Below are 26,423 nucleotides of genomic sequence, written 5' to 3' on the forward strand. Positions count from 1 at the left end.
TTCTTATTTATAAAATAAATAAGCCATTATGATCTGAAAGTGATAGACATGTGTTGTTACAGTAATAAAAACCAAGTAGCGCCTTACTGCAGAACACAACATCCAGGGGGCGGGGTTGGATCAAGAACTTTATTTTTGGCCATCTGCTAACGTCTTCTATCCACTCCACTATAGTACATGCATCTGGTAGCTGTGTTAAAAATGTTGATAAAGTCAACTTTTTAAAATAACTTACTGTTTGTGTTGCTTCACTGTTGATTCTTACGATACTTCCGTTGCCTAAATGCGCGCGCATACGCTGCCACGTCATCATTGTATACAAACAGTAAAAGGGTCTATACTTTTTGCGTTACCATTTCTGTATTGAGTCGTAACTAAATCAAGTTATTCTTTTGACCGAAAAACAAACTTATGACTACAATAAAAGTAGTCGAGACAAAAAAAGAATCCGACACTGAATTCACCAAAAAATTATTTATTATTTAATCGAGCCCGAAGCGTTACTTCGGTGATTAAATAATTTTTTAGTGAGTTCAGTGTGCGGATTCTTTTTTGTCTCGTTTAGTTGTATTTTTGGATTCCGGCAACTGCTAGTGTTTGGATGTGCGCTTCTCCCTTTCTAGTATTTACAATAAAAGTAGTGCCTTTAAGGTGAAATGTAAGATTTCCGGTTTCTACGAGTAATCTTTCCACGCGCAGTTTAATTGAATGTATACAGTATAAATATGCATAGTTATTAACATATATGGCATGTTATTTAGAAATTAATAAATTGAATGTTTATCTTGTATGGACTTTTAACTTGTTTTAACGCATCTTACAGTCATTAGGAAACAGGTTGTTCTCGCAGGTTTATTTTTCTTACAAATGTGCTAATAAAAGATATTAAATAAAATTGTGTTTTTATATTTACTTGTATAGGAATAGCTGTGTAATAAGTGGGATAATGTACAGCCAATCGAATCGTAAATAAATCCCTTCAGTGATATCACCCTGTCGGGAACGTGTCCCTTACCTCCCCTTACACCTAAGTTTACTGTGATCATTACTTAATAAAGTATGAATCAATCTCGACTATATTATTAGTCAAACGTAGACTTAAATTGATAAGAGCAAACGTTGGCAACCACAGGTTGCAACTAATTGCAGGCTGCAACAACGCAAATATATTGGTTCATTTGGCAGAGCAAAGTATATATAGTGCAGTGCTTCTCAAATAGCGGGGCGGGACCCCCAGGGGGGGCTCGAAGCGACACCAGGGGGGGCGCGCGAGACCCCAGGGAAAATACTTTTTCAGGAAGTGATTTTTAAAGACATTACACCCCAATCACGTTGATAAGCCGCTTGTGTTTATTATTATTATTTATTGATTATATTTAATTTTTCAGTATCAAATGGTCAAAAAATATTATACTTTAAATAAGGATTGATTTTTTTATTTCAGGCAAATTGATGCATTTTAAGTCTTTTCTGTTACAGACTAAAAAACAATGTTAATAAAGTTATTCTTTGTTGTAAGTTGATCGATATTTTTTTTGTGTTTTCTTTTTGTGTTTTCACAATGTTAATAAGGATACAATGTTTTGCAGATGTGTAATTTTATAGACAAATTACACTATTTACAGTCGCGGCGGAGAGTTGGGGGGGGGGCCAAATGTTTACCTCTTCCTAGGGGGGGGGGGGGGGGGGCGTGACAGAAAATAATTGAGAAGCACTGATATAGTGGGAGAAGTTGGATCTAGATCGCCCCCTGGATGTCGCGTTCTGCAGTGAGGACCATCTCGAGAAACCTGGATTTCAGATGTTTGTCGTGCTGTCCGATGGTGGTGCAGGAGCATGTGATGTCACAGACCAACTAATTGATAATGAAATTCGTTGACAACATATGTCAATATCAATTTTTATCGATTAGTTCTTACAGTCACCAAAAAATAAAGTCTCAAATTTAATCAATTTTCCCCTCACAAAGATAAAAGGAAAGTGAAGGGATATAAGAGGATAGATGAATAAAGTGAAAGCTGAGAAATGTAACCAACCAAAGCTCCTTCCAGGCAGGTAGCATAGTGGTAACCACGGCCCATGATGAGAACACTCTTCTGCTGGTAAAGTTCGGCCGCCAGCTTCTGTATCTCCTCGTCCAAACTCAACACCTCTTTAATCAGATCTACAGAGAGAGAGAGACAGAGAGAGCTGTGGTCAAATAAATTTACTTTTGGGAAAGTTCTGATGCAGCAGAACTGATTTACAAAAAATATGCTTGAACAATAAAGTGGATTATTCCCGAAAGTGTTTAGGTGATTCCCAAATGCAATTGCTGCTTAGAACACACTGTTTGCAAATACATGAACACAAATGCTTTGCAATAAACTGTGTTCGGATATTAGCACAACAACTGTGTTTGTATTGCAATGTTGTTTGGCCCGAGGCCTCTGTATATACAGTCACCAAAACACTTATTACTGATGCATTAAGGACAGAATCAGCATTTTTCGTATGAAAACAGTTCTGGAGAGCAGGGGGAACTGCTTGCCAATACATTCCTGACCTTGTTGGCTTGATGCAGCTCTAAAACTCCACAGAGAGAGAGCGAGAGAGAGAAAGCAAGAATTGGGAAAAGACTAACAGAGAGAGAGAGATGCCCCGGCAGACACTTTAGGTCCAATAAAGACTTCCAACAGTTACGGACAGAGCTGGCCGAGGCCATCAGCCCCTCCCTGCTGTAAACACACTGTTGCGCACATACACAGGCATACGCATATCAAACCTTTTGTACTCGTCTGCTCTTTGTGTATTTATGATATGATGTGCTGAAGTTAATCTGTAAACAATATTTGCGTGTGTTTGTGTGCCTTGAAGTCTTGTCACGTCTTATGATACAATATTTGCAGTGTCTAAATATTTCTGAACAAATAGTAACATTAATAGTAATATTCAACGTCTGGTATTTAAATTATTCTTGGACTAAGTGTTAGGAATTTTTAATGACCTTAATTCGGATCATTCTGTGGTTACATTTTTGTTTTGCCCCAGACAACTTTCCACAAAGCTCTGCTGGTTTTAGATCTTTCATAATATTCCACGCTCTGTCTTGCATAATAAAATGATTTAATTTATGATTTATTTACATGTGTAATAAGCGCAATAATGTTGACATTCAAGAGACTTGAACAAGTTATTATTGAGTTATTTGCCATAACATTAATCAATCACACCAATTTCATAGAATTCCCATAATTCTTCATGAACAACAGGTATATTTACCTGGCAGTACTCGGAGACCCTGTATGATTTCTCGCCTCCGTGGTTGCATGGATATTCTGTCGTCACACATCAGCAGGGCAAACATGATGAGTGCCACAAACTGACTTGTGTATGCCTAAAAAGAAAAAAAAAATGTATGTACAATATTTGTTTAACTCATCTAATTACGTAAAACCGTGCCCTAAGAGATGCTACACGACTATGAGACACAACAAAATCACAGCCAATCAGAAGAGCATGTGGGCGGAGCTGCTGTTCTGCACTTGCATAGAAAATGAGAACATAATCATAATATAGTGAAAGAATTTCTACATTACATTATTAAAAATACATGCTCAATGACTGACACACGATCATTCTTATAAAAACAGTTGTTAGTTCTTATAGATTATTATAAAAATTAATTTCAAGAACTGAGGTAAATTATCTACCATCGCATTTATTGTGGCTAGTTTTATTCATGATGCTGAGAACTTTCATCGAATAAAATCTTAGGGTGGGCGGAGCTGTTAGGGGCTGTCATACTACAATTTTCGTTACATTGACGTCCATTCAAATGCATGCAAATGCGTCAGACCGACAACGCAAACTCGTGAGAAGATATTTTGCATTTCGCTGCGTACCAAGTTCAAGTCTGATGAAAGCTGACCTGAGAATTCGTATCACGTGGAGATATGTGACTAGGGGTGTGATGGATCACAAATCTCACTGTTCGGATCACATTACGTGTTTTTGAGGCACGGATCGGATACTTTTTCGGATCAACAAAAAAAAGGGGTGGGAAAAATCTAATAATAAAAAATGATATTTATAAAAAAAGAACAAATTTGCACATTATGTAAGGTCTAAAACTAGCATTAGGTACAGAAATGAATAATAACACTGTCTTTATTGTATGAATTAAATATAATTATTATTTTTTAGAGCTACAGAAGTGATTTTCTCTTTGTCTTGGGTTGTTTGATTAACATTAATTAAACAGACTAAGTAAATTAATTGAGGTTACTGTCTCTTTAAGATAAGCAAGGACTGGTTTCTATACATATACTTAAGACATAAACAAATGTTTTTATTAGAAAAAGAATACTGTGGAGATCATTTTGGTTGCATGTCCCTGTCAAGAACAGGAAGATTTTATATTCGCTTGCTTTTTGAAACACGTCTCTCTGTGTATGCACTACTGAGTGCACTTAAATGCGCGCACACACACAGACAGAGGGCTAATTCCAAATGGCGCAGCATAAACAGTCGCTCCACATAAAAACGTTACGTTGTTTTTCAGTGCTTTATTCACCAAATGTATTTTAGTATACTACAGTATGAGACATAGTAGCGCAACTCTCTATAGTCTACACATCAAGAGTTCTGATCTTTGAAGGGCATAGGGATGATCACGTTTGATTGAAGCTGGACCACACACATTTAACCGCATGTGCGTCTGTGTATACAGAAAACTGCTAACTTTAGGGCCTTTTTGCAGTTTAAAATCACTCGAATGTTAACATTTGCAAGCCTTTGAAACATGTGCACATTATCAACTTTCCCTACTTAAATTTGCGTATTAATCCGCGAATCGCATGCCAGCCGAACCGTGGGTCATGATCAACTGCTATCCGTCACACCACTATATGTGACCAGAAGAAAACGTCAAGGTGTGACCTTTCTCTCTACTGAAAAGCAAAAATTGATGAAGCCAAAGAACATATATTGACGAATATTCGCAGTAACATCTGAAAAATATAAGTCTAGTGTCACCGCCCCATTAGCCCTGATGTCAAAAAATAGAAATAATAATAATTAAAAAAGAATAAACTCCTGTATAGCTCAGTGGTAGATCATTTTCAGCACAAAAGGTCATGGGTTTAAACGCAGGGAACACGGGTTTAAAAAAAATTATAGCTTGTAATGCACTGTAAATTGCTTTGGATAAAAACATCTTGTAAATGTAAAAGCACAAAAGTATTTTTGTTGCTCGTTGAATGAAGATTGAACCATTGTAGTCACATGGACTATTTAACCCTTTCGCCGCCATTGACGAGATATCTCTTCAATTAAGAGAAAACGCTTCCCCGCCAATGACGAGATTTTCCGTCTTTCTACAATACCGCTTTTATCCACCAGGTGGCACTTCCGCAACTTATACAACCCGGAGGTAGCGCCTCACGTAAAAGAGAAAGAACTCCGTGTATGTTTTGAAGATCGCTCTGCATGTGATCTCTATCAAAAGTCCTTCACAAAAATGTAATTATCTCAGCTTTTTGCTCAAAATTGGGTGTTTTTGAAGAAACCTACCCATGTTTGAGAGGTGATTACAAGAGAACTAATGACTTTTTTTTGTTTGAAAGCAGAGGGTCTGTTCTTTCATCTGTTATATTGTTTGTTTATATATTTAAAGAAGAACATTTTCTGGAAAGCATGACTTTTGTGAAAATCATGAAAAATGCTGGCGCTGGCTGGCAACTTTTTTTAAAAACGCTGGTGGGGAAAGAGTTAAAATTTGCCTTTCTGGGCCTTGAAAGTTGCAAGTTCCATTGTGGTCTATGGGGGCTCAGAAAGCTCTTGAATTACATCAAAAATGTCTTCGTGTTCCAAAGATGAACGAAGGTCTTATGGATGTGGAACGACATAATTACAGACAAAAAATTTTTTAAATGTCAAAAAAATATTCTTCGGTAATCCAACCCTTTATAAGCCATAACGGTTACAAACTTTCTCTGGTCTTTTGAGTATAATTTATTGGCCAAAAATCACAAACAAAAAAACAATAGTAAGAAGGAATTGCGATTCAGTAGATACCGCAATAATACTGTTATACAGAGTTATTTCGGTAATAATAACCGTATGATAACCGAACGTCCAATTTCGAGTCCGATATTGTGTCCTTATACACCACATATCTAAAATGTGATAAAGTGCTATATCCTCATCTTTTAAACCATACTAAAGCCTCTCTCAGCCAAATATGAGGCACATTAAGGAAGCATTTAGGAAGTTAAGACAGCATGCTAGCTGGTTCTGTAAATTCACAATAAATTTCCGGTGATGTTAGAAGAGTCACAGATCAGACATTTAGCTTGACAATCACTTCCAGATGGGAGCTAATCCAAAGACATGACTATGTCATCTATTACTTGCAGATGCTTTTTATCTGACATGATGATTGACTCTCTACCTGCAGGGGGGACAATCCCAGTTTAAGCAGCTTGTTCAGGATAGCGCAGACTAGTTAAACTGCTAAATCCTATTAAGTTATTAAAACGAAATTCACACTAAACATTTCACACTAAAAAAATAATGTATATAAAACAAAGGAAAAAGTAACAGCAGGACTGTTTGGTTGGAAAGAGGCCTCAAGGGAGAGGGAGGACTGCAATTACAGAGCAGTCACGCTAACCAAGCAATGTCATAATTCCTAACACAACATCTCACAAATTGTCCAGCATGATCTAACAGGCTGCAAACTGAACTGATGAATGCTGGCAAGATGGAAGGAAAAGATGAAAGATGCTTCATGCCTGTGAAACTGCTGACTGCAAAGGCTTCTGAATGGCACATCCTTGGACTGGGATTGAACAATTTCCACTATGTGGAGCTTACAATCTGGTTGCCAAATGTGTGAGACATGACTGCGCACCACAATGCTGTGTATCATATATTATACAACAGTTCTTTCTGGTTCTCGAATCTGATTGGCTAAGAGGCGTGCAATATTCTACTGATAACGGCACAGTAACCGCTTCACCTTTCGTATCATTCCGCCACCTAGTGAATGGAGGTCCTCTAAAAACAGGCTCATCTCTGAATGGAAAAACTGCAGACACACACGCACACACACAACCGCATTGTTTCGAATCACTCTCCGTGTGTCTCATTAGTGAACTAGTCTGTGAATCCCCAATCGGAAGTTATTATTCCGTCAAAGATCAGCGCTCTTGGATGTTACGTTAAAGTTAATGGGAGTAATGTCTTGTCACATCGTGTGGACGATTAACACTTAAAAAGAGGAATGTAAACACTCGTTTTTTTCTGAAGCTATATCTCTTATCAGAACGCGAAAACACAGTGGAACTGCAGGTAAGCACCGCAGCTTTTAAATGTGGACATTGATCATTTATTTAATCGCGACGTGACTATTAAAACATGTTATGAGATATCGCCACTGGTATATTTATAAGCAGCATGCAAAAACATCTCTCTGACTCTTATATAGTACTGACAAGAACGAAGTCTAATAATAACCGAGTGCTCGTATCGCGTTAAGATGAAATGGTAAACCAATAGTAACATTTATATAAGTATAGTTTTATTAACTTTTACCTCACGCCAAAACAATAACAACATAAAAGAAACTAAATATGAAAGCAAGTAATAGTTTTATCATGACACCAAATACTGCTGATTTGATCTCATTTTGACCATCAAAAACAAACAAGGCGACGTCCGCTCATGCTTTGGTTCTCATACGTACCGAATCTCACTAAGCAAACGTTCAAACAGGCGCTATCTTTACTAATCGACTGTAGATTTAAATATAATACATATATATTCTCGACTGAACTAATCTTAAAACTACACTTTGTGACCAAGAAACGTTAATATAAAGAAACGCCTATCCGTCCATTGAGTTATTATGAGATTCAAAGTGTTACCTTTCATTCTGGCCGCCCTCAAATCCGTGGCGGAAGAAGTAGTTCTCAAACAAAGATGCTTTTAAAATAACTCTGTTGTTGTTTTCTAGTTTTCGTTTTTCAAACGTGTGCCGTCGAACTGTTGTATAAAAGCAATATCGCTCTCGGAGTCGTGTGATATAGCTCTATATCATCACGGCTGTGATTAGGCCTGAAACACGACTTTCTCTAAAACCTTAGAAATACATGTGAGTTTAGATTAGATTGAGCCCATTAGTTACTAAAAACAGATGGATCAAGATGAGATCTTTTTAGCAGGGGCTGTACAGAAGCATGTTTAAAAGATTCTGAAAGGACACATTACCTACACCTGTAGCCTAAAGAGTGGTTAAACAGCTATTATTAGTTAACATTACACTGACCTGTGTAATAATGCATCACTTAAAAAAAGTACATTTCTGTTTTACTAAACTGACCTAATTAACAATCTATTATGTGATCTCAGCAAATAATCCTTGTCGTAAGACACTCAATTACCTTGCACAATTGTCTTTTGTTCATGATGTCATAAATCTACATTTTATGTTCTCTACCTTTGCAAAAATAACCACCGGGGTTTCTTTTACAACAGCAAACACCTGGTCTTTAACAATCTTTGGGAGTTTCTCAAGTCACAATTGCATAACATCAATATAATTATTCTAGAAACAAATAAACCACAGATTTAATTAGGGTTTACTTTACAACTGGCCCTGCGTTTGATTTTAATCTTGGAAAACATCCTAAAGAAGTCTATAAATTGTTGAAACTCACTGAAAATGGCCTGCCCAATTGATCCAAGAGCTGAATTAAAACAAACTTCAAATCTCTGTGCAGGATTTTGCCAGATGTCTTATAATTGCTCCAGCCTTTAAACTAAGAGATGAAGTAATATCACAATATACAGCCTGGCATGTAAATTTCTACCTTAATGAAGCCCTGTCATAAATCAACTAGAGCGGTCACATGTCAAGTGTTTCTTATATGTTAACAGTAAGTAATGCTTTCAAATGTTGTACCTAACCACTCCAGTGTTCGAATTATGTCAAAGATTATAGGGGTCCCCGAGCTAAAGTCCCCCACTGCCAAGCCCCCATCATTGTAGGGTTGTCGTGATTTCACAAAGTAAGATGATCCTGATTCAACATTTTTTGTTGGTCCCGGATCAACGTTTTAATCAAAGAAACCCCAAATTACACTTAACTCAAACCCTAACCATTTTTAATTCTCAAATAAGGGCTCATTATAGTTGTGCGTAGGTTCTACCGCGTAGGTTATGCGTTGGTTTTCATATATACTTCTGCATCGCCGTCCGCCTCGATGTGCAAACACACAACCACAAAGTCGTATTTATGAGTGGGAAATTTAAGATTTGTTCAAAACAAAAAAAGGCATTTACCAATAATTGTAGAAACCAATAAAGCTGAACCCACCTTGGTGCTAGCCACTCCAATTTCTGGTCCAGCATTGATGTGAACGCCACAATCAGTTTCTCTTGAGATCGAGCTGCCCACAGTGTTTGTGATTCCCACAGTAAGTGCACCTCTCTCTTTACAGTAGCGCAGAGCTAACAGGCTGTCCGCTGTCTCTCCTAAACATAAACACCAGAGTTCAGATATCCACACTGTCTCAAGAACATAATACACAGGAAAACAGATTCACATGCAGATATTCAAGTGACCTGATTGGCTGATGAAAAAGCACACATCATCACGAAACACAGGTGTGTTTCGATCCAGGAAGTCACTGGCAAGTTCCACCATGACAGGAAGTTCAGTTAGTTCTTCCAAAACCTGACGAGTCTAAGGAGGAAACAGAACAGACATAACGTTACTGCTGAACAGAAACCTCATAATCTCTCAATGCTATCATCTTTATTTTTTTCCCCCAAAAATTGTTATGTTGGCATGACAAAATAAGTTTATTATTTTTCTTTATACCGAAACTGTAAACCACCAAACTCAGGTCAGACCTTCAGGCTGTTCTAAACTTAGTTGCTATATCTTCTAATGGATCGGACTTACAAAATTCGTAAAAACAGACGATCAAACGGACTAAATACTGACTGACTTTGTCGGCCCTGAGGATTTTGTAAATATATATACAAAAACACAAATATGGACAAAACGAATAAACAAATAAACTTTATAGCCTGTGCATTGATGAAAACATAATACGATGCACTTACTGCATACTAATGACGGTCAAAACACATATGCCATTTACTGGTCTAAAAAATGTGTAACTTCATTTGAGCTTAATTTTAGCAAAATGATAATAATATAATAACACAAATATTTTAAGAATGACAAAAAAAGTTTGACCAGGAAACTGTATTCAAACATGATTTAAAATATTGAATTTATACATGTATTGGCGCTTTTCCATTGCATAGTACCCCACGGTTTAATTTTGTTTGGTGTTGGCTATGCTCACCTCACTTTGGCGTGGTTAGCTTTTCCATCGAGTTTGGTATCACTTCGCAGTGGGAGGGATTATAGGCGTGTCGTTATATTTGCACTGCCTACAGCTGTGACATCATAGAAGTGAAAGTGTCGTACATTTCCATACATTTATTTATTTCTCAGTCCGCCACAAAGTTAAAATTAGCCACCACAAATAGATGTTTACACATCGCGTTTATCACTAACGGTACCTCTGTCTCACATGACAGTTTCTGTTCAAACACTGCGGCATCAGCCGACGCGCTCCGCTGAGCCTCATTGAAGTTGCATTTAAGCATATATAATGCTGACATGCTCGTCGCGAATGTTTCGCCACAAACTGCAAGTTTGGAAAAAACGACTGTGTTTTCGCATCACGTTTGGTATCAGCTCAGGTCGCTTGGAACCCCAACCGAGGTGGTACGAAAAAAAGTATCGGGTGCTACGTACTGTACCCAATGGAAAAGCTCCCAAAAGTAAGCTGACCCGACCCAAACTAAACCAAACCGTGGGATACTATGCAATGGAAAAGCGCCATATGTGTCTCTGTATGTTTTATAGATGTACATACTGCAACTCCAGCATGGTAACTAGTCCCACAAGCAATCATGATGAGCCTGCGACACCTCTGGATCTCTTTAATGTGATCTTTCAGCCCTCCCAAGATCACTGCATACAGTACATACAAAAATAAAGGAAAGGGAAAACCGATTAAGGAAAATTCAAGCAACATGTTATTCCAAACATACATTTCAATTTTCTCCTCAAAACAAAGCTGTGTACAGTGCAAGATTCGTATGGACCATTTAATAGTACATGTATAGTCCCAAAGAAAAATAGGAGAACAACGTTAGTTGGACCAACATAGGTTAATGATGACACAATTTTCGATCTTATGTCAACAATTTACATTTTGTCATCCAGTTATTACACAATGCACAGATGTTTAGTTTACCATAAGCAGCTAAGTCAGAAGAGCTCTGCAGAAATCTGACTCTTTTCCTCATAAGCACATTTTCCGGATAATGATGCATTTGACTAATCATGAACTACTTTTAAAGCCACATGTGTAAAATCCCTTCATCGAATATAAAACCACAGATGAACTTACCTGTGTTGTTCTCAAAGTTAACTCTTCCTCTCATGGTGTTGACCACAGACTCTGGCTGCTCAAAGATCTCTTTCTGCATGAAGGAACTGAAGTTACCTGTTTTGGGGGAAAAAAAGAGGCGAAATGTTGTTATAAAACTGTAGGCAGTAACAAACTATCTCCTCTTGATCAACCGGGAGTCCCAAGTCAAATGTGCCACCCTTCATCATGGTTGCTAAGGTGTTCCAGATATGTTGTTCCCAACCTGGGGTCCACCAGAATTTACAGGTGGGATCCGATATGCTTTGAGCTCAAATGAAGATGCATAAAATGCTCCACTAACAATTTTATTAAAACATATTTTAAAATAATGTTTTTTACGTTTTTTCTTCAATCATATGCTTACAATGGAAAGATAAGGTAGTTAAATTATTCTTGTGTAACATTTATTATTATTAACATAAAATTTGCTCGCTCCATCACAATGTGCTTGTCAACGTAACAACAAAATCAAAAGGAAAGATGCTCCCCTCAAAGAAAAAAGTTGGAACCACTGTTCCAGATCATCGGTCCTCGCAAAATAGTTTGTTTTTCCACTGGTTAAAAAAATAACATCAAGTTGCTTAAAAAAGTCAGTCCCATCCATAGTTAAAAAAATTTAATTTCTGCGTAAGGACCACTAATGATTATAACCTTTGGCTGGGCCAGATGCCAACATGCCGAGACATGGCAACATTTTAAAAAGCACCATAGTAACTAACACTCTTTAGTCGGTGGTTCTCAAAGTTCAGCGTGGGATTTATGAAACTGAGCCCCCCCGGCAGCATTTTGCGACCCCCAAATTTAAAAACCACAGCTTGAAGTCAACCCACGAATGAATTGGAATAAACTGGAACAGTGTTGAATAACAACAGACAATTTATCTGAAGCAACAAATTTCTATTTGACATGTAACATATTTCTGAGATAATCTAACCATTTTGGATGAGATGTTAGAAGTGTAAGCCATGATTGCAAAATTATTAAATACCATTTATTAAAAACATCTGTTATTCAATCTGTATTAAGAGATTTTAGCTATTGATGCTGAGAAAACACCAAAGAATTGAATTTTTAGATCAAGTCAGAAAATCTTTCTTCTCTTAGATAGCAAATACAAGCATAGAGTTTCAATCTAATAAGGATGTAGGATTAGGAATAAACTTTACATGAAACTGTTACTTGGTGACTGCTAATTTAGGTTATGAGAAATGAGCATTTCCCAGCAGATCCAGTAAAATGTTGGGAGGCGGGGAGATGCAGGGGTAGGAGTGATAAAGAAATACAATGAAGGAGGAGCAAAAAGAGAAAGACGGCACAAGAAATGCATCTCAAGTCTTTTACTACCATCTGGTGGCCATAAGGAAAACAAGCTACACATTTGCACTTTAATACATTCATCTCTCCAACAGCAAGAGGTGATTGAAAATGGTAAGCTGCCTTCATGTCATTTGACCCACCAATGGCTTTCATTGTTCTTCACAACCCAAACACAGACTTTTTATAAAAAGTGTTGTTTTGGGGTTTTCAGGTTGCAATCTGATGGATGGTGACCATATCGGTCACTATCAACTCCCAATAGTAACCAGAAAACCCTTCAAGCTTCAAAATGACCCAAACGTGTTAAATAAACAACTCCACTTGACTTGTGTCATATATTTCAAGTGTCCTGAAGACATTTACGCTTGTTCTTATACAAAATCATCTGATATACACTCACCTAAAGGATTATTAGGAACACCTGTTCAATTTCTCATTAAACCAATGGTGTAATAGTGTGGGGGATGTTTTCTTGGCACACTTTAGGCCCCTTAGTGCCAAATGGGCATCATACCTGAGCATTGTTTCTGACCATATCCATCCCTTTATGACCATCATGTAACTATCCTCTGATGGCTACTTCCAGCAGAATAATGCACCATGTCACAAAGCTCGAATCATATCAAATTGGTTTCTTGAACATGACAATGAGTTCACTGTACTAAAATGGGCCCCAAAGTCACCAGATCTCAACCCAATAGAGCATCTTTGGGATGTGGTGGAACGGGAGCTTCGTGCCCTGGATGTGCATCCAACAAATCTCCATCAACGGCAAGATGCTATCTTATCAATATGGGCTAATATTTTTAAAGAATGCTTTCAGGAACTTGATGAATCAATGCCACGTAGAATTAAGGCAGTTCTCAAGGCGAAAAAGGGTCAAACACAGTATTAGTATGGTGTTCCTAATAATCCTTTAGGTGAATGTATAATGAGCAATACCATCTACAGTAGTTTAAAGGTGTCGTTTTGTGTCCATCTATGGTATCTACATTATCAATATGCACCGAAGGTCCTAAAAGGTGCAGTGGGGTGAATGGGATCAAAAATGACACAAAGTGAACTTGCAACACATACAAAAGCACCATGGGTTAAAGGTATAGCGGAGGATTTTCTCGTATTTTAGAAAAGAACCGCATTCTCCACTTTTAAAAAAAATGCAATTGCGCAACACTCCTGATTGACAACTAGGAGGACCAATAGTCTTGATGATCCACCCGGAAAAAGAAAATCCTCCGCAATACCTTTAATGTGTTATAACAAGTTTATTAACACGTAGAGGATAATCCCTTCATGCATTCAAGTGTTTTTGTTTCAGGTCAGATATTCTTTACTTGTAAATAAATAATGAAGACCTCCAGGCAGCCTCATTGTTGCTTACCCTTCATGATCTGCTGCAGTTCCATCTGAAGGGTCTGTATGGCACGGGCCGGGTGGTCTCCTGCTGTACGCTTAATCCGATGGATGGAGAGACGGCCCTCACTCACCGCTGCAACATCATCATCCTCGAGGAAGATGACCCGATTGGTGTGTTCAATAACAGCACTGGCATGACATCAAAAACACAGGCATTAAAAAAATTATTAACCAAGTTTTGTTTAATTCAAGTTTTCACCCTTGAAAAAAAACATTGTTTTAGGCATGTGCGATATATCAAAGACCACATCTGTATCAGCCAAACCTATAATTAAAAGTTATAAAAAGGTAAAAAAGCATCCATAATTTCTTATTATATTTTCCATTATTGATAATTATCATTCATTAATCCATCAGTCAAAATGATTGCCTCAAAATAAACATTTTGGCTAGCTATTGTTTGATAAATCTCAGGCTTCGTTTGATAGTATGTCTAAACAGACTCATAGTTGATTTGCATATAATCTTGCACGTCAAATTAGTAAACAATGTTGACTGATCACATCGAGTATCACTTTACAAGCTAAACAAACATGTGTGACAGAATGAGACAAACATTGTGTGTGGATGGAAATGAAAAGAAAGGTAAAGACCTGGCATCAGAGGCAAAGTAATACTCCACAGATTTCTGATCCACAGGGAATAGACAAGTGTCCTGATCCATCCTGGGCAGAGTATTACAACTCTTTTTGTCTTTACAAGCTATAGAAAACATACAAAGAATTACATTATGAGCAGTAGTGCGTTTCATTTTTGCCATTTTTGCTTATAGAATTTATATACGGTATGAATGGTCACAATTTCCACATTGAACTACAAATACTAATACCATCAGCAGGCAAAATAAGTATGCAAATTACAGCGGGGAAAATAAGTATTGACACATCAGCATTTGTATCATTAAGGGGATTTCTATGAAGGTAATTTAGCGCCTGGAAGATTTGCATGCGCAGGATAAAATTTGTGGGAATGTACTTAACATTGTTTTGTAACATAAACAGTTTTGTAAAGGTGTAAGCGTAAGAAAACAAGTTTTGCAACATAGTACTGTTAATCGTAAGTGTAATTCATTTCTTGTAAAACTGAAACCTCATATTTACACTAAATAAGTATGAACTGTATGCATCTGACCTCAGTTTTTCCGCGCTTACACTTTTTGCACGGTTTTTGCGCTGAAATACTGCCAAAAGCATTGCAAGTCTGCAAACAGTGGTGTGCAATGAAAAACACACATTCATGAACGGCAAATATGAATTAATCGCGCAGAATCTGTCTCTGTGTGTCAAATAAACCAGTTTTAAATGAATTGTTGCATACGAAGGGAAAACTATTTCCTGAAATAACCCGACATCTGGTCCCTCTGCGTTTGCAGTTTTGTCATGATTCTCTCACTTGATTTGAGTTTGCAAGCGCGGGTGGGAAGGCGGGGCTATGAAATGAGGCACCTGATGTATCATTGTTTTCTCTATTCTGATTGGTTCAATATAACGCCAGGACTTTTCTCAACCACTTGACCGTAGCCTGCCTGTAGTCTTGCTTACTAGAAGACTGCTGCTAGTTTTTACTTAAAACTTTCAGTAAAACTGCTTTCATTAATATGGCTTCATTCATAAACATAATTTTGTAACTTCTGTGATAGTAGGCCAATCTTACAGTAACTTGTTTAGTAAATACGTTAAATAGAATATAGTTTTGAATTGGAATTATATGCTACACGGTTCTACTAACAATAATGAATACATCCATGTACCCCATCATAAACCATAATAATATGGCAAGGAATGGAGTAGCCTACTATTTATAAAATTACTTAATAAGAAATGACTCAATGTAGCACCAAATACTCCATCCTAGTCTATATAATTAAAAACTGCCATGCTTTGATGTTCTTTCTCTGTTTTCTTTGTTTTTATTTTATTTGAAGCTGCTTTGGTATGATGAAAAATTATTAAAAACGCTACATAACTAAAATTGACGTTTTATATATTTTATATATATTCTTATTTATATATATTACATTATTATATATTAAATATTACAAAACACCAGCTTAAAATTCAGAATCAACACATGTCAGCCAGCTCAAAGGTTTATGTATTAAGTCATTATAGTAGTATTCCTGCAGCCTCTTGGACAATACTAAGAGAACTCCTGGGATTATTGAACCAATCAGAAAAGAGAAAACAAGAGAGTCATCAGGAGCCTCATTTCATAGCCCCGCCTTCCCACCCGCGCTTGCAAACTCAAATCAGTGAGAGAATCGTGACAAACTGCAAGCGCAGAGGGACCAGTAGATGTCGGGTTATTTCAGGAAGTAGTGTTCCCTTCGTATGCAACAAGTAATTTACAACCGGTTTATTTTACACACAGAGACAGATTCTGCGCGATTCATTCATATTTGCCGTTCATGAACGTGTGCTTTTGATTGCACACCACTGTTTGCAGACTTGCAATGCTTTTGGCAGTATTTCAGCGCAAAAACCGTGCCAAAAGTGTAAGCACAGAAAAACTGAGGTCAGACGCATACAGTTCATACTTATTTGCGTAAATATGAAGTTTCAGTTTTACAAGACATGAATTACACTTACGATTAACAGTAGAATGTTGCAAAACTTGTTTTCTTACGCTTGCAACTTGATTTACACCTTTACAAAACTGTTTTTGCACATGCAAATTTATTTTACGCTTGCAATGTCAAGTACATTCTTACAAATTTTATCCTGCGCATGCAAATCTTTTAGGCGTTAAATTATCTTCATAGATTTCTAAGTGGGCTATTGACACAAAATTTCCACCAGATTTAGCCATCAAGCCAAATATTGAATTCATACAAAGAAATCAGAACATTTAAGTATACAAGTTGAGTCATAATAAATAAAGTGAAATGACACAGGGAATAAGTATTGAACACACGAAGAGAACAAGGTGCAAAATGGCATAGAAAACCAGATGATCCTATAATGATGGCCTATAAAGGCCTCTCATTACCTAGGAGGCACACAGGAAAGACTTCATGATGGGTAAAAGCTAAGAACTCTCTCAAGATCTTTGTAATCTTATTGTTGAATGGGGGAATGGTTATAGGGGCATTTCAAGAATGCTGAATGTTCCTGTGAACACTGTGGGGGCTATTATCTGGAAATGGAAAGAGCATCACTTCACCATAAACTGGCCACAATCAGGTGCTCCACGTAAGATCCCTGTCTGAGGAGTCCAAAGAATAATCAGGAGAGTTCTCCAAGAGCAAAGAACTACTCGGGCAGAACTTCAGGAAGACCTTGCATCAGCAGGTACTGTTGTTTCAAAGAAAACTAAGCAATGCACTGAACCGCCATGGCATCCATGCACGCTCACCACGCAAGACTCCATTACTGAACAAAAAGCAGGTTGAGGCTCGGTTAAAGTTTGCAAAAGAGCATTTGGAGAAGCCTGTGGATTATTGGGAGACTATAGCATGGTCGGATGAAAGCAAAATGTAACTTTTTGGCAGTCATTATACACACCATGTTTGGAGAAGAAATGTCACTGCCCACCACCCCAAGACCACCATACTAACAGTTAAGTTTGGGGGTGGAAGCATCATGGTTTGGGGCTGCTTTTCAGCAAGTGGTACTGGCAGACTTCATATTGTTGAAGGCAGGATGAATGAAGAAATGTACCGGACATTCTGGATAAAAATCTGCTGCTATATACCCGAAAGCTGAAAATGAAAAGAGGGTGGACAAACACAAGGCCAAGGAAACAATGAAGTGGCTTCAAAGAAAGAAAATCAAGTTGCTTGAATGGCCCAGTCAATCACCTGACCTAAATCCCATAGAAACTCTATGGAGAGAACTGAAGATCATAATTCATAAAAGAAGCCCAAGGAACCTTCAAGATTTAAAGACCATTTGTGTGAAAGAATGTGCCAGAATCACTCCTGAGCAATGCAGAAGACTGGTCTCTCCATACAAGAGGCGTCTAGAAGCTGTACAAAAGCTTTTCTACAAAGTATTAAATAAAGTGTGTTCAATACTTATCCCCTGTGTCATTTCACTGTATTTATTATGACTCAACTTGTATACTTCAATGTTCTGATTTCTTTGTATAAATTCAATATTTGGCTTCATCTGGTGGAAATTTTGTGTCAATAGCCCACTTAGAAATCCTTACTGATAAAAATGCTGATGTGTCAAATACTTATTTCCCCCGCTGTATGTGTAAACTGCAAACTGTGCACTTCCTATTGTTTCTGTCACCACTTAAATTCTGATAACAATAATTTTTTAAATTTTAAAGATAATGCTGTTGTACATCCAGGTAAAATGTTTCACAGTTGAAAGGGATTTTTTTTGCAATTATTAGCGAAAAGGTTTGTGTTACAGAAGCAACATGAATGAACTCACAAGAGCGATACAGGATGGGAATGTGATCGCTGGACAGCTTGTGGTCACTTCTAACACCGATCAGTAATGGACCTCCTCTCCTAAATGAAAACACAAAAATATCAGCATGAGAGGTTAAAACAAGGCATTTATTGAAAAATGTAATTGTTTGATACTTTTAGTTGTAGGGGAGAGCGGGGCTCAAAGTAAGGCTTTTTAACTTTGGTTCTATCATTCAACAAATATTTAAGCTTGATTAATAATTTTCTTACACAATCAACACACACATTTCTGCTACAAACTTAAAATGTGTAGGTGGGGTTCATTGTAACAAACAGATGGTTTTATTTTAAATTTAGTTTAAAAACAAATAATTTAAAAAAATTCTGTCTATAGACCCCTTCAAGGTTTGTAAACATTGAATGACTATCGGGTGCGCGCGCAGCACGGGGTCGAACTGTTCATACCATTTAGGCTTTATAATTTAATCTAAGGGCTCAGTCACACCAAAAGCGTTTATGGCAGTTGCAGGCGCCTTTTTTGAATGATATTCTATGGGCAGGGCGCGTTTGCGCGCTGTTTATGCGCGCCGAGCGCCTTGCGGTTTTCTGCCGCCTGCCGCGCACGCGTTTTTGAAGGAGCGCTGAGAGCGGAGGAGCGCCTGACGTCATTCGCGTCTTCCATTGTCCAATCGAATGAGGGGAGAGGCGGGCCTTACGTTGTGGCGAGGGAAGTTTACAGTTGCTTTGAAGAACCGGACTCCACTCGCTCACTCTCTCCTGCGTGTTTGTGCTCCTCTTATCCTCAAACAAGGTCAGAGCAAGCGCCCTCTTTTTAAAGTTTCTGCTAATATGACAGTTTACAGCAAAAGAGCGCTCACGCTTCAATATTTGATTGACAAGACAGCTGACTCGGTGGTTGCTTAGCAATATGAAAAGCCGCGCTGCACTGCTCTTTTTTTAAAAAGGCAGTGCGTCGCGCCTTGCGTTTGCAAGCGTTTAAAACGCTTTTGGTGTGACTGAGCCCTAACAGTGCTGAAAAATGATGACTTACCTCAAATGAAGTGAGCACTACAAACACAAGCCTCTTTGATATTTGCATTGTCCCAGTCTGCACGTTAATTGCTTGCAGCCGCAGATGTTGTATTTTTTTGTTTTTGAGATTCTGCATGAATCGCTAAAACTTAACGGAAGACCTGGTGCGATTTTCACAGCCCACGACGTAAGTAGGCATTTTTGACGATACCGAATAATACGCAACTCAATCTGCTGTAATGACTTTTCTGACCCCGACATGCGCAGTGGGAACAGCCTGTGACGTGAACCGTGAAGGGGTCTATACACTAAAGGTGGATATTGTTTATAAATCTGCCTATAATAGATAGATATCCACACGTTCATCCATTCATGATCCTTCATATAATCATCCTGGTATTATGCAGCAATGCATAGAAATAGATTTAAATAGCCTCCAAAACACTCTTTGTTCAATATCTTAACCAAAACACATCAAAACTTTTCACAAATTCACATCTTCTGACAAAGACCAAAAAAAAAGACCAAAAGCACAGATTGCTCAGCCCTGTATACATATGTAAAGTAGCCGTGTTACAATTAACCCCGCCTTAGTTTGTGCCCCGCTCACCCCTACTGTATTTAGTACAGCTGCTGAAGTTACCTGGTTACTACTGCCTCTCCTGGAAAATGCAGACTCTTGAACACCAGGGCAAAAGCTCCTTCCTGATGTTGGAAGAGATATTTATTATTCTCAAAAGTATGATTTGTGAACGCTTATCATTAATATTCTCAAGAGTTGTTTACCAGTTGCTGTGTGACTTGCTCCACAAGGGTGGCGAAGGTGATGTCATCGCTCTCCCGGTTATCGTACACATACTTCACCAGCTTGGCAATGGTCTCAGTGTCGGTCTCAGACTCAAACTCATACCCTTTACTCATCTGCACACATACAAACAGACATGTTCACAATACATATACAGTATAAATGCATAAACAGATTGATGTCAGAATGTTTAACTTACCAGAAACTTCTTCAGGTCTTTGTAGTTGGTGATGATCCCATTATGGATAACAATAAACTCTGTAAAAACAGGTTTGGCCAATCACATTAAAAAGTACACTACAGAATTTAAGGCACTTCTACCTTACAACAACTATTAGATTATTTTACAGACAGGAGACTTTGTGATTTTAAAATGTTTTGAAAAGCAGGGTTTGATAGCAGACCATTGTTCTTGTCAGATCTCTGTGGGTGGCTGTTGACAGGGCTGGGGACGCCATGTGTGGCCCATCGAGTGTGAGCGATCCCAAGGTGCACATCAAACTCAACGTCCAGATCAATATTCTGTTGCTCTGTGAAATAAATACACAGCACGAGTGATATATTGTATTAAAATACAAAGATATCAAAAATAAAACCACAAAGCCATATTTTGGTGATCTATGTAAAGTAGGTATTTCTTCACACATCTGACAACAACCAACAAAAATCAGGCTTAATGTCTGTATTGACAAAAAATGAAACCATAACAGACTTACTATGGATTTCCTCTTGCAGGGCATTTACTTTTCCTGTTTGTTTGATCAGATGGATGCTCTTGACCTTGCTTTCAATTTCTTTTTTGTTTCCTCCATCGATACCTACACCTGTGGTCCACAAAATAAAAATATACATGAATGCAAGCAGGTCCTGTGTGAAAGGAGTGTTTGTGAAATTAGATTAAGAGGCGAATTTTCTGACCTGCAGAGTCATAGCCACGGTACTCCAGACGCCGCAGACCTTTGATAAGGACCTCAAGGATCTCACGCCGAGTACGAGGCACATGATAATTCAGATATGCAAATATTCCTTCAGAGAAAAAGAGAAAGTGTGTTTTCAACCGTGGTTGAGGATGCAGAGAGAGTATTGCCTTCTGTTTGCTTGTAAAGAATAATTCTGATATTCTGCTCTTTATATAAAGATTAAAGATGTGTTTCATTTGCAACCATGGACTGTAAAAAAAGATGGACGACGCGACGTCGCCTCCCACCATTGTAATGAATTGAAGCCAAAAATGTCCGACCACGGTCGCCACCATGTCACGTAAAAACGTCAGTTTGGAGCCAAGGTATGCGCAGAAGGAATCGTCCGTAGAGCCAGAGGCGGAGACACGGTATCAAACTTCCGCCTAAACGCTCGCTCGACCAATTCAACCACGTCACTCATAACGACACGCCCCGTTTATAGCATCAAATTACTAGCTAAAATGAAACGTACCACAATAATGAACACTTGAACATATATCAGCGTGAAAACAACTACCTGAAAGGACCAAAACCATCTTTTGGAAACTTTTATTGGAAGTGTAAATAATTTTTTTATTTTGAGCATAGTGCCATTAGTTTGAATGGAGAGCCATTAGTTTGAATGGAGAGGGCGGGGTTATGACTTGTACTGCAGCCAGCCACCAGGGGGCGATCAAAGAGCCAGAGGCTTCACTTTTCAAGGCTTATGAGGCACACCCGTTTGCAACACTCAATCAATACAGAATTAGTGAATATCATGGTATATTGAAAATAATAGTTCACAAAAGGTTGCCAGTAGCCAAACCCTTTTTAAATTGTTTTACCTGCTAATATTATTTAACAAAACACATGATTTCTCTATAAATCTTTTCATCTGCAAAGAAAACGCAAATGTGAGGCCAATGTTTCAGTAGGTTTTAAATCCAAAAACTATAAAGGATCCTCCTACAAAACAATATTTCAAAATTGAGGTTTGGAAACAATAAACGCCATAGTTAAATTAAAGCTGCACATCTGTGCCGGTGACCATCATTGTACACCATATGTTTTGGTTATGGAAATATTAATAATAATAATAATAATAATAATAATAATAATGTTATTATCATTACTGGCCCTGCATTATCATTATAGTTAATATGTTTTGCTTAAAGTAAAGTCAATTTGTTTTTAACTTACTATTACTACTAAATAATAAGATATGTTCACATAAATGGTTTCAGAAACAAAAACGGTTCAGACAAAAATAGCAAAAAAAAATTTCGTTGTTTGGCAGAAAGAGCAAATACATTTAACCAAACAATAAAATTTTTAATAGGGAAGGACCGAAAGGAAAATTCGTGTCCGAAGCCGAACAAAATGAAACATTCAGCCAAAGGCCGAACCATTATTTATTTTAGAATTATTTTGCCAATTGTCTTACCCTTGCACAGGTTCAGAGTGTCATCTTTACTATATTTATTTTACATTATTAAACAATGAATTTTTTTACTTTCCAGCCTTCATTATAGGGCTTTTAACTCTTTCACCGCCATTGACGAGATATCTTGTCAATTAAGGGAAAACGCTTCCCCGCCAATGACGAGATTTTCCGTCTTTCCGCAATACCGCTATTATCCACAAGGTGGCGCCCTTCCGCAACTTTTTAAACCCAGAAGTATTGCCCTATGGCAAGCGGCTGCATGTCCGTGTCTGTTGTAAAGATCGCTCAGAATGGGATCTCTATGAAAAGTCCGTCACAAAAATGGAATTATCTCTGCTTTGGTGATTTTGCAGAAACCTACCCATATTCAAAAGCTGATTACAAAAGAACCACTTAAGTTAGGATGAACGGTTTGAAAGCAGAGGGTCTGTTCTTTCATTTGGTATATTGTATGTTTATATATTTAAAGAAGAACATTTTCTGGAAGGCATTAAACTTTGGTAAAAATCATGAAAAACGCTGCCGCTGGCTGGCAACTTTTTTTAAAAACGCTGGCGGTGAAAGAGTTAATATCATTTCTCTGATCAGATAGCTACAGAAAGAGTTAAATCTTTTTCATTTACATTGAACCACATTCAAACACAAAAATGAGCTGGTCGGGCCAGTGGTTTAAATTTTCACTTGCCCTGCCAAAATTTTCACTGGCCCCACCAAAAAAAAGTGTTTCACTGGCCCCCACCATAAAAGACTGCAGGGCCATCGTCTTTTATATTGAGCCCTGGGAAACATTTTAAAGTGTCAGAAAAACATGCTTCTCTAACCTCTTTAGCATTGTTTGCCTTTTGTCAAACACATAAAAAGATATAGCCTAAAACAGCGAGATCAAATTAGATTTAGCCGAGCTCAGCAGCACAAGATGTTTACATCACCTGCACTGGCTCAGCAATATGGTTTGTAGGGAGACACTAATAGGTCTGCAACAACGAATCCTACTACTACAAGCTACTTTTAAACTGTTTCCGCAGGTTAGAGATGGAAGGATTTGGTTAATTAGTTGTTGCTATTTGGGATATGAATAGTAATAGAGATGCTTTTTGACAAATTTTGAATGGCCATTGGGCTGGTTTTGAAAATAACTGTTAGTCGCAGCCCTGAACACTAATATTGCTTACTTTTTGCTGTATATCTTTGGTATGTTGATAAACTGTAAACAACCTAGTATGAGACAATATCAATTATTAAATTATTGGTCAAATAAAACAGAATAAAGCAGTCAACCTCCTTTTGAAAAAAAAATGTTATACCAAAACTAAAATACATTTCACAAAGCCCTTGCTCTAAAAACATAAGTTTGATCTCAAGTCCCGAGTCTGGTGTGAACGCAGAGAGTTACAGTGATTAAACGAATCCAAGCTTTTCTTCGCGTGTCAAGTCTAGACTGTCTCTGCGCAAGGGTGCACCCTCAAGCTTCACGTATCAATGACAGACTTAGGGCTCTATCTTACACCCGGCGCAATGCAGCGCAATGCGCGACAAGTGTTTTTCGCTAGTTTCCACTCTGCGCAATTATAATTTTCACGTTTAGCGCCACGTTGTTTAAATAGCAAATGCATTTGCGCCCCGTTTTGCGCACATGGGCGTTCTGGTCTGAAGACAAGGTGTGTTCAGGCACATTGTTGGCGCGTTGCTATTTTGAGGCAACTAAAATAGACTACGCCATTAACCAACAAAAACCTGCTCTAAAGTCTAAAGTCAATGGCGCAATGTGTTTTATGTTATTTAAAGAGCGCATTAGTAATATGCGCCTAAACGGGACGACAACGCAGGTCTGCTTAACTCATACATGAATGCGCAGCAGCACAAAAATGTTTTTAAATATGAAAGATTAAAGGATTGAATGTAAAAGATTATTATTGAGTCTCTTGGACATAAATGAGGACTAATTATGAAACGTTAGAAGGCACAAAGAGCTGCTTCACCTGCAGCCTGGTAAGTAAATAAATGCTTTGTTTTAAACAAATGCATCTGTTTTTAAATGTTTTTTAAATGCTACCTCACGGATTTATTGTATATGATGACTACCTGTGGATATGGTGAGATGAGAAACATTTTTAATAATGCTTAAAAAAAACGCTGTCCAATTGCTGAACCTTGCGGAGAGCCGTTTGTAAATTCTTTATCTCCTGCTTGTTACAAATAAAGTATTTTACAGTACAAACCTTTTCTTACATACTTGTAAATTATTTTCTGATGATATTGGATAGCCATACATTTAAAGCAATTAAAAGCCTGCTTTTTTACTTCCATGACTAAAAGAAAACGGGTCTTAAAGGTTTTAATGAAAAAATAACAATTTTAATACAAGTGAAAAACAACACAATTATTTAACATTAATCTTAAACTGGGGATCTTCTTCCTCCGCTTAGTTTTTCAGTTTACAAAGTCCGTCATCTAAATAGAGATTAGACATAGCGCCAGCGCAACTGGCTTTTAAAGGGGATGAGAGCTGAGACTCTCATTGGTTTATTGCATGTTACGCCCAAAATTACAATAGGACCAACCCTTTTCGACCATGCACTCGGCGCAGAAACCATTTTTTGTTAAATTAGCAAGTGTGGATTCGGACACGCCCATTTAGACGTTGCGCTGTGTGCTTTAGACAATGCGCTTGTAAGCAATAAGGTACGAGAGGCTGTGCTGTATCGTGAATAAGTAACGGCTGAAGGGCGTTGTTAGGCACGACGCGAAGCGGAGCATCACATATAGCATCAATCATTATTTCTCCAAATGTGCACACCTTGAAACCAAAAGCACTGAGGTATGTTGTTTTGTTTAGTACATGACAACCATGCATGACATTTTTCAAAATGATTGCGGCTGAGGGTCATATTTCATTTTACAGGTAACTCCGATTTTCATTTTCATAACTTGTGACACAAATTAAGACATTACTGTCACTATAAGATTTTATAAATACAAACACTGGAGCCTAAGACCTCTCTTATGATGTATTGTTTGTTGTGTTACTGTTAAATCTTTTACATTAAATAAGTAAACAACAACCATCAGCTTACATTCGCGAGTCCACCCACGATCTTTGACGTTTAAGGGTTTTTTTTAAACAAGAGAAACATAATATTACAGAGGTTATGCAAACAACCAGATACAGCCTATTCTTTTCACAAAGCTACAGTGTAGTGTCTCTAAAGATGGCAAACAATCAGTAATAAAGACCAGACACACCCTCACAACACAACATACAGATAACATGTCAACAAAAGCAAAGCAATGTGATGTCTCAAATCAGATAAGGAAGTATTCTGGTAGAGCCCAAGCAACCGGTCTGACACCTTTAACTGAGGGGAGGGAGAACCAGATGAGCAAATATTATTACTATGAACTGCAAGAAAATAAAATAGTTTTAGTACAAACTGCAAACAAGGATGTGATGTAATGCAGCGATAGGAAAATGAGCAACACTGATGTAAAGACACATCCATCTACGTAGATGCACAAGGTCAAAACAAAATCAATGTTAGGCGAGGACTTACTTCAACAAAAACTGTGTGAACAGCAAGATAAAGTAAGTGAGAACTAA

The 26,423-nt window shown here is 37.8% G+C and overlaps 1 protein-coding gene across 1 annotated transcript in view; it reads right to left on the minus strand.

Moving 5' to 3' along the window:
- The window catches only part of gfpt1 (glutamine--fructose-6-phosphate transaminase 1), a 37,425-nt gene that overhangs the window by 7,648 nt on the left and 3,354 nt on the right, over window positions 1-26,423 (minus strand). The window contains exons 2-16 of the mRNA XM_055167969.2: window positions 21,359-21,466; window positions 21,157-21,264; window positions 20,845-20,970; window positions 20,640-20,698; window positions 20,422-20,556; window positions 20,279-20,340; window positions 18,623-18,702; window positions 14,831-14,939; window positions 14,203-14,366; window positions 11,484-11,579; window positions 10,944-11,041; window positions 9,610-9,730; window positions 9,362-9,519; window positions 3,262-3,376; window positions 2,037-2,164 (exon numbers count right to left, since the gene is read on the minus strand). Coding sequence (XP_055023944.2) covers window positions 2,037-2,164; window positions 3,262-3,376; window positions 9,362-9,519; window positions 9,610-9,730; window positions 10,944-11,041; window positions 11,484-11,579; window positions 14,203-14,366; window positions 14,831-14,939; window positions 18,623-18,702; window positions 20,279-20,340; window positions 20,422-20,556; window positions 20,640-20,698; window positions 20,845-20,970; window positions 21,157-21,264; window positions 21,359-21,466 — 1,667 coding nt within the window. The remainder of the gene's footprint in view (window positions 1-2,036; window positions 2,165-3,261; window positions 3,377-9,361; window positions 9,520-9,609; window positions 9,731-10,943; window positions 11,042-11,483; window positions 11,580-14,202; window positions 14,367-14,830; window positions 14,940-18,622; window positions 18,703-20,278; window positions 20,341-20,421; window positions 20,557-20,639; window positions 20,699-20,844; window positions 20,971-21,156; window positions 21,265-21,358; window positions 21,467-26,423) is intronic.

The sequence above is a fragment of the Misgurnus anguillicaudatus genome, chromosome 5, assembly GCF_027580225.2.
Source record: "Misgurnus anguillicaudatus chromosome 5, ASM2758022v2, whole genome shotgun sequence".
Taxonomy (NCBI): Eukaryota; Metazoa; Chordata; class Actinopteri; order Cypriniformes; family Cobitidae; genus Misgurnus; species Misgurnus anguillicaudatus.